Below are 13,070 nucleotides of genomic sequence, written 5' to 3' on the forward strand. Positions count from 1 at the left end.
CCAACACACAGGGTCCACGCTAGAATCTAGGGAATTCTGGAAGATCAAAACCAATGCATCCACTATCTCTTCAGCCACCTCTTTTAAAACCCTAGGGTATAGGCCATCAGATCCAGGGGATTTGTCAGATTTTAGTCCCATTAATTTCTCCAGTACTTTTGCTTTACTAATATTAATTATTTTAAGTTCCTCGCTCTCATTAGACCCTTTGTTCCCCACAATTTCCAGTATGTTCTTTGTATCTTCTACTGTGAAGGCAGACACAAAGTATTTGTTTAACGCCTTTGCCATTTCTTTATTCACCGTTATAATTTCTCTCAGCTCTGCCTGTAAGGGACTGACGTTTACTTTAATTAATTTCTTCCTTTTTACATACTTGTAAAGGCTCAAGTCTGTTTTTATATTTCTTGCTAATTTACTCATTATATTTTCTGCCGCTATCAATTTCTTGGTCATCCTTTGCTGATTTATAAAACCCTCCGGCTTACTACTACTTTTGGCAACATTGTAAGCCTCTTCCTTTAATCAAATAATATCTTTAACTTCTCCAGTCAGCCATGGCTGTACCACTTTTCCAGCAGAGTTTTTAGTCCTCAAAGGAATATATATCCTTTGAGAATTATGAAGTATTTCTTCAAATGTTTGCCATTGCTTATCTACCGTCATATATTTTAATCTAATTTCCCAATCTACCTCAGCCAACTCGCCCCTCGTACCTCCGTAGTTGACTTTGTTTAAATTTAAGACTCTAGTTTCGGACTTAACCACATCATTCTCAAACTTAATATGAAATGTTATATTATGATCACTCTTCCTGAGAGGATCCTTTACGATAAGATTACTAATTACCCGTCTCATTGCACAATACCAAATCTAAAATAGCCTGGTCCCTAGTTGGTTCCATGACATATTGTTCTAGAAAACTGTCTTGAATGCATTCCATGAACTCGTCCTCCAAGCTACTTTTGTCAATTTGGTTTGCCCAGTCTATGAAGATTCAAGTCCTCCACGATTATTGTATTACCCTTGTTACATGCTCCTCTAATTTTCAGATTTATACTCTGTCCAACACTATGATTACCGTTAGGGGACTTATAAACTACTCCCACCAGTGTTTTCTGCCCTTAGTTATTTCTTAGCTCCACCCATATTGATTCTACATCCTGACTTTCTAGGCCAAGATCTTTTCTCCCGACTGCATTTATCAGGGCTACTCCATCTCCTTTTCTATTTTGCCTATCAAGTACCCTGGAATATTTAGTTCCCAACCTTGGCCACCCTGCAACCACGTCTCAGTAACTAGATCAAACCCATTTATCTTTATTTGTGCCATTAATTCATCTATCTTGTTACAAATGCTTTGTGCATTCAGATATAGAGCCTGTAATTTTAACTTTTTTCCCCCCTTGATGTGACCTTAGTTGCTAATGCCCTATTACTGTTATTAAACGCTCTCCTTTCCTGACACAATCTGCTTGATTTTACCCAAATTGCTAGTCTGCTCTATAGCCTTGACTTTTCTCTTCAGACTTATACATTTACCCTTATCTGAACCCTCCTTCCCGCTTATTAGTTTAAAGCCCTATTCCTGAAGTAATCCACCTAGAGAGGGACATCAGTGTGGCACAGATGTGTAACACCGTCACCTCTTCCAACACACAATCAAATTAAAGGAATTACAAGCTGTAGAACCACCAAATCCATGAACAAATTAATATAGTCCTTTACATGATTTGAAACAAGAGACTTCTCCGATCCAGAACAGCAATCACTATCAACATCAGATATAAAAAAGCAGAATAAGGCAGCATGAAATGAATATTCATTCTGTAAGGCAGGAGACAGGGCCGATATTCAGTAGACAAAACAATGCTCCAGGTGGAGATGATAAAAGGATATGTGACCTATCCCTGTGTCATCTCTCAAAGTAATCGTGAGGACGCATGGTATAGTTTAAGCTATTTAAGTGCAATTTGATCTTCCTTTCTTCTTTAGGCCTATTTCTAACTCGGTGTGCTTAGTCCCTTTATTGTACCACTTATTTGCCATTTCTCTGCCTGATTGCATAACCATGCACAACAGCAAAGTGAGGTCTGACCAGTGTATTATAAAGCCTCAGAATAACCATTGTAGACTTGTCCTCTGCTGTCCTTGCTATGCATAACATTCCATTTGCTTCTCCACAGTGGCTCAATCCTTCTGCAAATTCTTAACTGCATCTTCTGTTCCTACTGCTCTTCCTATTTTAGCATGGTTTGCAACTTTTAACAAGCTTACTGCATTCAGGTAATTTATTATGTAGATATACAAGAAACAGCAGGATCCCAGTACTAACCCCTGAAGTACTCGACTCTGTATTTCACCATGCTCTTTTGTACATCTCTCAGATTACTCTCAAATTCCTATTGTTTTTATTTAATTTTTAAAAATCCAGTCCCATGTTCTACCCTAGGTTTCCATGATTTAGTTTAAAAGTCTTTCACGCAGAATCTTGTCAAAAGCTTTCAGAAAATCCAAATAAATCAGTTTATAGGGGGGGGGGGGGGGGGTTCCTATATCTATTTTATTAACATTTTGAAAAGAAATAAATCTTCCCCATCTATATTAATTTGCTAACATAGGTTAAGTTACCCACCAGCCTGCTCCTTAAAAAAAGGTTTCCATTACTGATGGTAATAGGACAAGTTAAGAAACAAAAGATGACTCTAGATGAGGTGTAAATGGGAGTGGCAGAATCATCAACAGCTGCCATGAGAGGATAAAAAAAAGGAAAAGGATTTTTTTTTTTTTTTTTAATAAATACAGGCCGAGGTTATAGTCTGAAATTGTTGAACTTGACGTTGAGTCCAGAAGGCTGTAAAGTGCCTAATCGAAAGATGAGGTGCTGTTCCTCGAGCTTACATTGAGCTTGGTTGGAGCAGTGTAAGAGGCTGAGGACGGAGAGATCAGAGTGGGAGTGGAGCGGAGAATTAAAGTAACAGGTGACCGGAAGCTCGGGGTCATGCTTACGGACTGAATGGAGATGTTCAACAACGCGGTCACCCAATCTGCGTTTGGTCTCCCCAAAGTAGAGGAGACCGCATCGTGAGCAGCAAATACAGTATAAACTCCTTCCAGGTGAAACAGCGAATTACTTGTACTTTTTGCAATTTAGTATACTGTATTCGCTGCTCATCTTCCCTTTTGTTCTTTCCTCCCCTTCCCTGCCCCACCCTTGCTTAAAAATCTGTTACATCTGTAACTTTTTCCAGTTCTGACGAAGGGTCCTCGACCTGAAATGTTAACTCTGTTTCTCTCTCTACAGATGCTGCCTGACCTGAGTATTTCCAGCATTTTCTGTTTTTATTTCAGATTTCCAGCATCTGCAGTATTTTGCTTTTGTTTCTATTACTGATGTTAGGCTAATGAGTTGGTAGTCCCCTGAATCAAATTTGAGCTCCTTTTTAAATATGGAGACTTGTGTTTACAATCACATGGAATGTCACCAGTATCCATTATTGCCGATAGCTCACATAAAGAAAGAAAAGTTAAAGGTCATATTAGATCTTATACCAAAGAATTGTAATGAAAATGGTTTAATTATATTCAGATGATTCATTTAATAAAATTAAGACATTAGAAGACATTATATGGGAGGAATGTCAGAGTGTATCCTTGCTTTAAAATGCAGTCTTAGTATTCAATCTATAATATGCACAAATATATAAGGCCTGTGAAGATTACTTAGGTACCAATAACTAAATAATAATACCTTGAGAGGGCAAGGACTCAGCGATCACAAACTTGCAGTCTATTTTCTTCCCTTCGGTAGTTGGAACTGACATGCCAACCTCACTGCATTTCCAGTACTGCATAGCAGTCAAGCGCAGTCCAATGTCATTCCCTTCAATGACACAACTGTTATCTACATCATCACTTCTAGAAAAGTTGAAAAAATTTATCATGTTTCAAGTTATCCACATCAAAAAGCTCGAAATAATTCAGATTTTTGGTGGGTTACTCCCAAAACAAAAAATTATACATCAATGTCTCAAGAACAGTTCTGTTGATAAATTTGTATTTATATAGCACCTTGTATTTAATGTAAAAAATGTCTCCATCACTTGAGGGAGGGGGTTAAGAAAATAAATAAATAGGAATAATGGTATGGATTCCTGATCGCAGACAGGTTTTGCACTTTTTTTTTAAGTTGGAGAGAGTGACAACTGAGAAACTACTGAACGTTAAGCATTCTTTTTAAAGCCTCAGTTGTGCCTCGTGTAGTGCTTGTAGTAGAATTTCTTTTGTAAAAGACTTCAGTCGCAGTGCTGTGGAACTGGCCTATTTACACTACAGGGTAGATTCCATAACACTGGCTGCAACATTAAAATAACTGCACGGACAAGCTTCCAAAGTTGTTTGAAAGTCATGACTGCGATTTTCATTTCTGGGCATTGACCTTCTGCAATGTCTAGGGAATAGAGTCATAGAGTTACACAGCACAGAAAGAGGCCCTTCGGCCCATCGTGTCCACGCCGGCCATCAAGCCTTTCTAGTCTAATCCCGTTTTTCAGCACTTGGTCCGTAGCTTTGTATGCTATGGCGTTTCAAGTGCTCATCTAAATGCTTCTTGAATGTTGAGGGTTCCTGCCTCTACCACCCTTTCAGGCAGTGAGTTCCAGATTCCAACCGCCCTCTGGGTGAAAAAGTTTTTTCTCAAATCCCTTCTAAACCTCCTGCCCCTTACCGTGAAACTATGCCCCCTGGTTATTGACCCGTATACTGAGGGGAAAGGTTCCTTTCTATCTACCCTATCTAAGCCCCTCATAATTTTGTACACCTCAATCAGGTCCCCCCTCAGCCTTCTCTGCTCTAAGGAAAACAACCCCAGCCTGTCCAGTCTCTCTTCATAGCTGAAGTGCTCCAGCCCAGGTAACATCCTGGTGAATCTCCTCTGCACCCTCTCCAATGCAATCACATCCTTCCTATAATGTGGCGACCAGAACTGCACACAGTATTCCAGCTGTGGCCTAACTAGCGTTTTGTACAGCTCCATCATAACCTCCCTGCTCTTATATTCTATGCCTCGGCTAATGAAGGCAAGTATTCCATATGCATTTTTAACCACCCTATTCCATCTGTCCTGCTGCCTTCAGGGATCTATGTACATGCACACCAAGGTCCCTCTGATCCTCTGTCCTTCCTAGGGTCCTACCATTCATTGTGTATTCCCTTGCCTTGTTAGTCCTCCCAAAATGCATCACCTCATAGAAACATAGATTTGCCACTGTTCTGCCCATCTAACCAACCCGTCTATATCGTCCTGTAGCCTGAGGCTTCCCTTCTCGCTATTTACCACGCCACCAATTTTCGTGTCATCTGCGAACTTACTGTTCAACCTCCTACATTCATATCTAAATCATTAATGTACACTACAAACAGCAAAGAACCCAGCACCGATCCCTGCGGTACACCACTGGACACAGGCATCGTCACAAAAACAACCTTCGACCATCACCCTCTGCCTCCTGCCACTAAGCCAATTTTGGATCCAAAGTGTCAAATTGCCCTGGATCCCATGGGCTCTTACCTTCTTGACCAGTCTCCCATGCAGGACTTTGTCAAAAGCCTTACTGAAGTCCATGTAGACTACATCAACTGCACTACCCTCATCCACACACCTAGTCACCCCCTCGAAAAATTCAATCAAATTGGTTAGACATGATCACCCCCCTGACAAAGCTATGCTGACTATCCTTGATTAATCCTTGCCTCTCCAAGTGGAGACTAATTCTGTCCCTCAGAATTTTTTCCAATAATTTCCCTACCACTGATGTTAGGCTCACTGGCCTGTAATTCCCTGGTTTATCCCTACTACCCTTCTTGAATAATGGTACTATGTTAGCTGTCCTCCAGGCCTCTAGCAGCTCTCCTGTGGCCAGAGAGGTTCTGAAAATTTCTGTCAAGAGTCCCTGCAATCTCCTCCCTTGTCTCACACAGCAGCCTGGGATACATCTCGTCAGGGCCTGGGGATTTATCCACTTTTAAGCCCGCTAAAACCGCTAGTACCTCCTCCCTCTCAATACTAATTTGTTCAAGTATATCACAATCCCCCTGCCTGATTTCTATGCCTACACAGATGCAAAATATTCATTTAAAACCTCACCCACATCTTCCGGCTCTACACACAGATTCTATTGACAAATGTATTCAGTTAGCAACAGATCTGATAAAAGGATTAGAACAACGGAACTTCATCTCGGAACAGATCATGAATATTTACATGGTCCAAGAAGTGCTTATAAAGGAAAAACCGAAACACATACGACAGACAAGCCATCAAGACTGGTTTACCACTACGAAGGAAGTCACCAAGAGTCAACGCCCTATAGGGAACATCGATAATCCTGTCGCCTCTACCTCGTCTGACCCAGATGACCCATCAGAAGAAACCCCAGAAGAAACTACAGACAATGAAGAAATCCCTGATGTAACTCAGATATAAGTTGACTTGAACTTATCATCTGACCATTTTTTGTAAGTGGAAATAAAGCTGTATTCACGGCAATTAAATGATTGTTTTTTATTTAATCCTTACCTGTATTGTGTTTATACTGTATGCTTTATCTACTTCTTTCCAGTTTTCCAGTTATTTCTAGTACAGTAAACTGTGACGCAGTTTCAGTGAAGGGTGGGCGAGCGCCGAAGGAGTCGGGCGTTTGGGTTGTACCTAATATTGTTATTTTAGGTGTTATTTACCTAACCTTCAGTGGTTCGGAATTTTCAGTGGTCCGGCACCGGCCTGGTCCGGAGGGTGCCGGATTACCGGGGTCCAACCTGTACTCATTGGAATTTAAAAGAGCGAGAGGTGATCTTATTGAAACATAAGATACTGAGGGGGCTTGACAAGGTAGATGCAGAGGATGCTTCCCCTCGTGGGAAAATCTAGAACGCGGGGGCACAATTTTAGAATAAAGGGTCGCCCTTTTAGAACTGAGATGAGGAATTTCTTCTTTGAGGGTCGTAAATCTGTGGAATTCTGTGTCCCAGAGAGCTGTGGAGGCCGGGTCATTAAATATACTTAAGGTGGAGATAGATAAATTTTTGCAAGATATGGGAGTGAAGGGTTATGGGGAGTGGCGGGGAAGTGGCTTTGAGCCCAAGATCAGCCATGATCTTATTGAATGGCGGAGCAGGCTCGAGGGGCCAAGTGGCCTATTCCTGCTCCTATTCCTTATGTTCTTAAATGGCACACTTTCACAGGTCAGTTTGTCTACATAACTGTCGCTGCGTTTCAAAAGTAATGCACTGTAGGTATAAAATGGATGGAAGCACTTCCTTCTTTCATTGAAACTCCTCCAAATCCCACTCACCGGTTCATGAGGAAGCGCTGGAAGCCGAAGCAGCTGCGGTACCAGTCCATGATCTGGGCGGTATGCTGCTGGGGACACGCGTAAGTGATGTGGTCGAAATGGGTGACTGCCCCTGGCCCTCCGGCCTCCTGCTGCTCCGGAGCCCACTCCCCAGGAGGAGGCGGCGGCCCGAAGCCGGGCAGAAAGTCCCCGGAGTAGCCGCTCCGGTCGATGAGAGTGTGACGGATGTTACCGACCACCGAACGCACCACCGAATAGGTGACCCAGCCCAGCTCGTCCTCCACCGGGCTCGGCGGCACCAGGATCTGGCAGCCCAGGCGGTCCAGGCGCCGCGTCGCCCGCTCCACGTCCTGCACCTCGAAGGACACGTTGCAGGCGGTGTCCACCACACGGGCCGGAGCCACATCGTACAGCAAGTCCCGGGGACCCGGCTCCGAGCACCGGCCTCCCGGGCTCTCGTTAACGATGAACACAGCAGAGCCGCTCCGGAGCACCAGCTGCCTGGCCTGCTCAGTCTCCCGGCTGCCGCACAGCTGGAAACGGAAACGCCGGACCAGGTCGCGGGCCAGGCGCTCGCTGTTGGCGACGTGAAAGGCAAGGTGACTCAACCGCTGCACCTGGGCCGCCATCTTCAGGGACAGGAGCGCCGCGTGAGGCCAACGGGCGGGGCATGGAACCCGCCAGGAGGGAAGGGGCGGTGCTTGGGACCCATTTGGCGGTGGAGGAGCGTGGAATCAGAGGGGCGAAGCTTGGAACAGGGAGGAGAGGCGGGGCTTGGAGTGGGGAGGGGCGGGGCTTGGAGTGGGGAGGGGGAGGGGCGGGGCTTGGAGTGTGGAGGTGGAGGGGGCAGGGCTTGGAGGGGAGGGGCTTGTAGCGTGAGGTGGAGGGGGTGTGGCTTGGAGTGGGGAGGTGGAGGGGGTGTGGCTTGGAGTGGGGAGGTGGAGGGGGTGTGGCTTGCAGTGGGGAGGTGGAGGGGGCGGGGCTTGGAGGGGGTGGTGGAGTGGCGGGGCTTGGAGCTGACAGGGAGGGGAGTGGCTGACTGATCAATGTTTTCAAATTCCTCCATGGCCTCGCCCCTTCCTATCTCTGTACATTGAATGATTTGAACACAAGGATGAGAGGTTTCAGCAGCAGATGGGCTGACGTGGGGCGGAGAAGGCGATATTGTGGAGGTGGAAGTGGGTAGCCTTGGTGATGCAGAGGATATGGGGTGAAAAGCTCAGCTCAGGGTAAAATAGGACGCCGAGGTTGTAAATAGTCTAATTCAGCCTCAGACAGTGGCCAGGGAGAGGAATGGAATCAGTGGCTAGGGAATACATTTTGTGACGGGAGCAGAAGACAATGCCTTCAGTCTCCCCAATATATAATTGAACTAAATTTTTGCTCATCCAATACTGGATGTTGGACAAGCAGTGTTCCAAATTTTTGGCAGCGATGAGGTAGAGCTGGGTGTCAGCGTAAATGTGGAATATGACTTTGTATTTTCGGATGGTGTTGCTCAGGGGCAGCATGTAGATGAGAAATAGGAGGGGAGCCAAGAATGGATCTTTATTAGACTCCAGAAGTAATTGTGTGAATGAGGGAAGTTAAGCCATTGCAATTGATTTTCTGGCTATGACTGGATAGATAAGAGTGGAACCAGGTGAGGGCAGGCCCACTCAGTTGAACAACGGAGGGGAGGCGTTGTAGGAGGATGGTGTGGTCAACTGTGTCAAAGGCTGCAGACAGGTCGAGAAGGATGAGGAGGGATAGTGCACCATGATCACAGTCACATAGGATGTCATTTGTGACTTTGATAAAGGCAGTTTCAGTACTGTGGCGGGGCGGAAACTGGATTGGAGAGGTTCAACATGGAGTTGTGGGAAAGATGGGCACGGATTTTGGAGGTGACAACATGTTTATGGACTTGAGAGAAACAGGAGTTTGGAGATGGGGCGGTAATTTACAAGGATAGAGGGGTCAAGGGGTGGGAATTAGACAGGCAGGCAGCTATAGAAACAAACAGTTTTCCCACTCCGTGAGCAACACCATGAGAGATCAACTAGTATATTATAGAACAAAGTCCAGAGCAAGAAAAGGTCATTTAGCTCATTAAGCTTGCTCCATCCATTAGATTGCAGCATTGCATATATAACACTCCTAGATATTTCTAAAATCAATTTCTTGTCTGTGGTGTATGTTGATTCTGTTGTGATGGTCACGTGTCAATTTTTCTCATGGTTAAGATTGTGTTTTTCTCCTTTTCTATTTGATTATTGACCAATTAGATTTGAAAAAAACATACTACCCAATTGCATTCTACCAAAAAGTATCACATATTCAAATTTTACCAAGAAAACATTCTAATTACATTCCATAATCCCCACGTAGTAACATAACCGTTCCCCACTCATCCTACTATATATACACTGTAAGAATGAAAATTCATGTAAAATAATGTCTTTTAAAAAATTACACTTCAACTTTACCCTCTTCCACAAACAGCACAAAACACCCGGCTGAGCATCTGACCATTACAAATTCCAGGTACACTTCTACCCACTGCAATACCCCAGGATCACCACCCAGCCAGTTGATTCCACAAATCAGAGTCCTGATGTTAACCAATAAAATGTACATGGGTAGAAATTTGACTCTGATATAAAAGATTACAATTCCCAGGAGCCACCGCACATACAAAGTTCCAATGCAGTTGCAAAGGTATGTTCTTTCTTGGTATAACCAGCAGTGACCTCGATACGTGTGCATTGTACTTCAGTCCCACCTGATCTTTAGCCATCCGGTGCGGAGGGGAGCGGGCAGGTCGGAGGACCTCCTCGTCAGTCTGCTCCTGGGCCTGGCCAGGGTGGCTATTAACAAGTCCAGGCAGACGTGGTCGATGTGGGGGGGTGGGTCGCTCTGCCTGCCTGCCTCCCTCCCCTTTGCGGCGATGTCCATGTCCGAGTGTCCCTAGAGAGGGAACGCACAATGTACGCCGGTACGCTTGAGGCTTTCCGCGGCCGATGGGCACCAGAAGGACTGGAGTGCACAGTGGATACAGGAAACAAAATTAGAATTTGATATGTTTTTCTATTAGTTTTATTATAATTCGGAACTTATTGTTTGTGCCCCTTTAAAAGGGGGGCACATAATGGTTTAAGTGATTCCGATTCATGATTTAATCATCCTAATTGATAGCCAAAAAAGGAGATAGGAGGTTCTCTCTTTCTCTCGCCAATGAATGAACTTCTACTATTTACTTCAGTCGCACTGTGACCTAGGAAATGGAGAAACCTGAATATGCGACAATTAGAAGGGAGTGGGAGCCCCCTGTGGACGATGTAGTGGGGAGGAAAGAGGGAAAAAAAAGCAAGATTTTTTTCAAGGGAAGTGACCCATCTGTTTTGGAGATTGGAAAAAGATTGTGGGGTTGGGTGGGTGGGGGAGAGAAGATAGCAAGAGAGAAACCTTGTAGAGGGGCACCTCTGGCTCTGCTGGGAATAGGAGGGACAAAAACTGTAATTGCCATGTTTTAATTAGCTTGATGACTGACATGTCTCCAAATACGAACTAAATGTCGTCTTATTGCCAGTGCCTAAATCACTCTGAAGAAACCTTTTCCGATATCAGGGTAGCTCAAGGTTCTTAAGTTATTCAACTTATTTATCCACAGACCATAGCAAATCAATCAGTTTATTAGTCTGCAGTCTCAATCAAACCCAAGTTATGTTAGTGGTCTAGTAATCCAGAAGCCTGGACTAATGATCCAGAGACGGGAGTTCAAATCCCACCACGGCAGCTGGGGAATTTAAATTCAGTTAATTAAATAAATCTGGAATAAAAAGCCAGTATCGGTAATAGTGACCATGAAACCATCGGATTGTCGTAAAAACCCATCTGGTTCACTAATGTCCTTTAGGGAAGGAAATCTGCCATCCTTACCTGGTCTGGCCTATATGTGACTCCAGACCCACAGCAATGTGGTTGACTCTTAACTGCCCTCTGAAATGGCCTAGCAAGCCACTCAGATGTAACAAACTGCTACAGAAAACAATAATAAGAATAAAACCAGACGGACCACCCGACATCGACCTCGGCACTGACTTTGGACATGACAACTGCACACCCAGCCCAGTCAACCCTGCAAAGTCCTCCTCACTAACATCTGCAGACTTGTGTCAATATTGGGAGAGCTGTCACACAGATTATTCAAGCAACAGCCTGACATAGTAATACTCACAGAATCATACCTCTCACCCAATGTCCCAGACTCCTCCGACACCATCCCTGGGTAGGTCCTGTCCCATCGGCAGAACAGACCCACCAGAGATGGCGGTACAGCGGTATACAGTCGGAAAGGAGTGGCCCTGGGAGTCCTCAACATTGACTCCGGACCCCATGAGTCTCATGGCTTCAGGTCAAGCATAGGCAGGGAAACCTCCTGCTGATTACCACCTACCGCCCTCCCTCAGCTGATGAATCAGTACTCCTCCATGTTGAACACCACTTGGAAGAAGCACCGAGAGTAGAAAGGGCACAGAATGTACTCTGGGTGGGGGACTTCAATGTCCGTCACCAAGAGTGACTCAGTAGCACCACTACTGACCGAGCTGGCCGAGTCCTGAAGGATATAGCTGCCAGATTGGCCCTGCGGCAGGTGGTGAGAGAACCACCACGAGGGAAAAACTGACTTGACCTCGTCCTCACCAATCTACCTGTCGCAGATGCATCTGTCCATGACAGCATTGGTAGCAGTGACCACCGCACAGTCTTTGTGGAGACAAAGACACATCTTCACACTTAAGACACCCTCCATCGTGTTGTGTGGCACTACCACCGTGCTAAATGGGATAGATTCAGAACAGATCTAGCAGTGCAAAACTGGGCACCCATGAGGCGATGTAGGCCATCAGCAGCAGCAGAATTGTATGCCACCATAATCTGTAACCTCATGGCCCGGCGTATCCCTCACTCTACCATTACCATCAAGCCAGGGGACCAACCTTGGTTCAAGGTGGAGTGTAGAAGAGCATGCCAGGAGCAGCACCAGGCATACTTAAAAATGAGATGCCAACCTGGGGAAGCTGCAACACAGGACTACATGCATGCTAAACAGCGAAAGCAGCGTGCTATAGACAGGGCTAAGTGATCCCACAATCAATGGATCAGATCAAAGCTCTGCAGACCTGCCACATGCAGATGTGAATGGTGGTGGACAATTAAACAGCAAATGGGAGGAGGAGGCTCCATGAATATCCCCATCCTCAATGATGGTGGAGCCCAGCACGTGAGTGGAAAAGCGTTTGCAAGCCTCTTCAGCCACAAGTGCCGAGTGGATGATCTACCTCAGCCTCTTCCTGAGGTCCCCACCATCACAGAAGCCAGTCTTCAGCCAATTCGATTCTCTCCACGAGATATCAAGAAACGGTTGCGCGCACTGGATACAGCAAAGGGTATGGGCCCCAACAACATCCCAGCTGTCCTGCTGAAGACTTGCGCTCCAGAACTAGCGCCGCCTCTAGCCAAGGCCATAAGGTTACAGATTGTGGTACAGCTACAACACTGGCATCTACCCGACAATGTGGAAAACTGCCCAGGTATGTCCTGTCCACAAAAAGCAGGACAAATCCAATCTGGCCAATTACCGCCTCATCAGTCTACTCTCAATCATCAGCAAGGGATGTTTGCTGATGATTGCACACTGTTCAGCACCATTCGAGACTCGTCAGATACTGACGC

The 13,070-nt window shown here is 45.3% G+C and overlaps 1 protein-coding gene across 1 annotated transcript in view; it reads right to left on the reverse strand.

The window, feature by feature from the left end:
- The window catches only part of hpdl (4-hydroxyphenylpyruvate dioxygenase-like), a 36,888-nt gene extending 28,811 nt beyond the window's left edge, over window positions 1-8,077 (reverse strand). The window contains exons 1-2 of the mRNA XM_085994652.1: window positions 7,353-8,077; window positions 3,752-3,918 (exon numbers count right to left, since the gene is read on the reverse strand). Of these exons, the coding sequence (XP_085850778.1) occupies window positions 3,752-3,918; window positions 7,353-7,981 (796 nt within the window). The 5' untranslated portion in view covers window positions 7,982-8,077. The remainder of the gene's footprint in view (window positions 1-3,751; window positions 3,919-7,352) is intronic.
- Window positions 8,078-13,070: the final 4,993 nt, after the last annotated feature.

Source organism: Somniosus microcephalus, chromosome 8, assembly GCF_052327205.1.
Source record: "Somniosus microcephalus isolate GS21.2 chromosome 8, FLI_Smic_1.0, whole genome shotgun sequence".
In the NCBI taxonomy this organism is placed as follows: domain Eukaryota; kingdom Metazoa; phylum Chordata; class Chondrichthyes; order Squaliformes; family Somniosidae; genus Somniosus; species Somniosus microcephalus.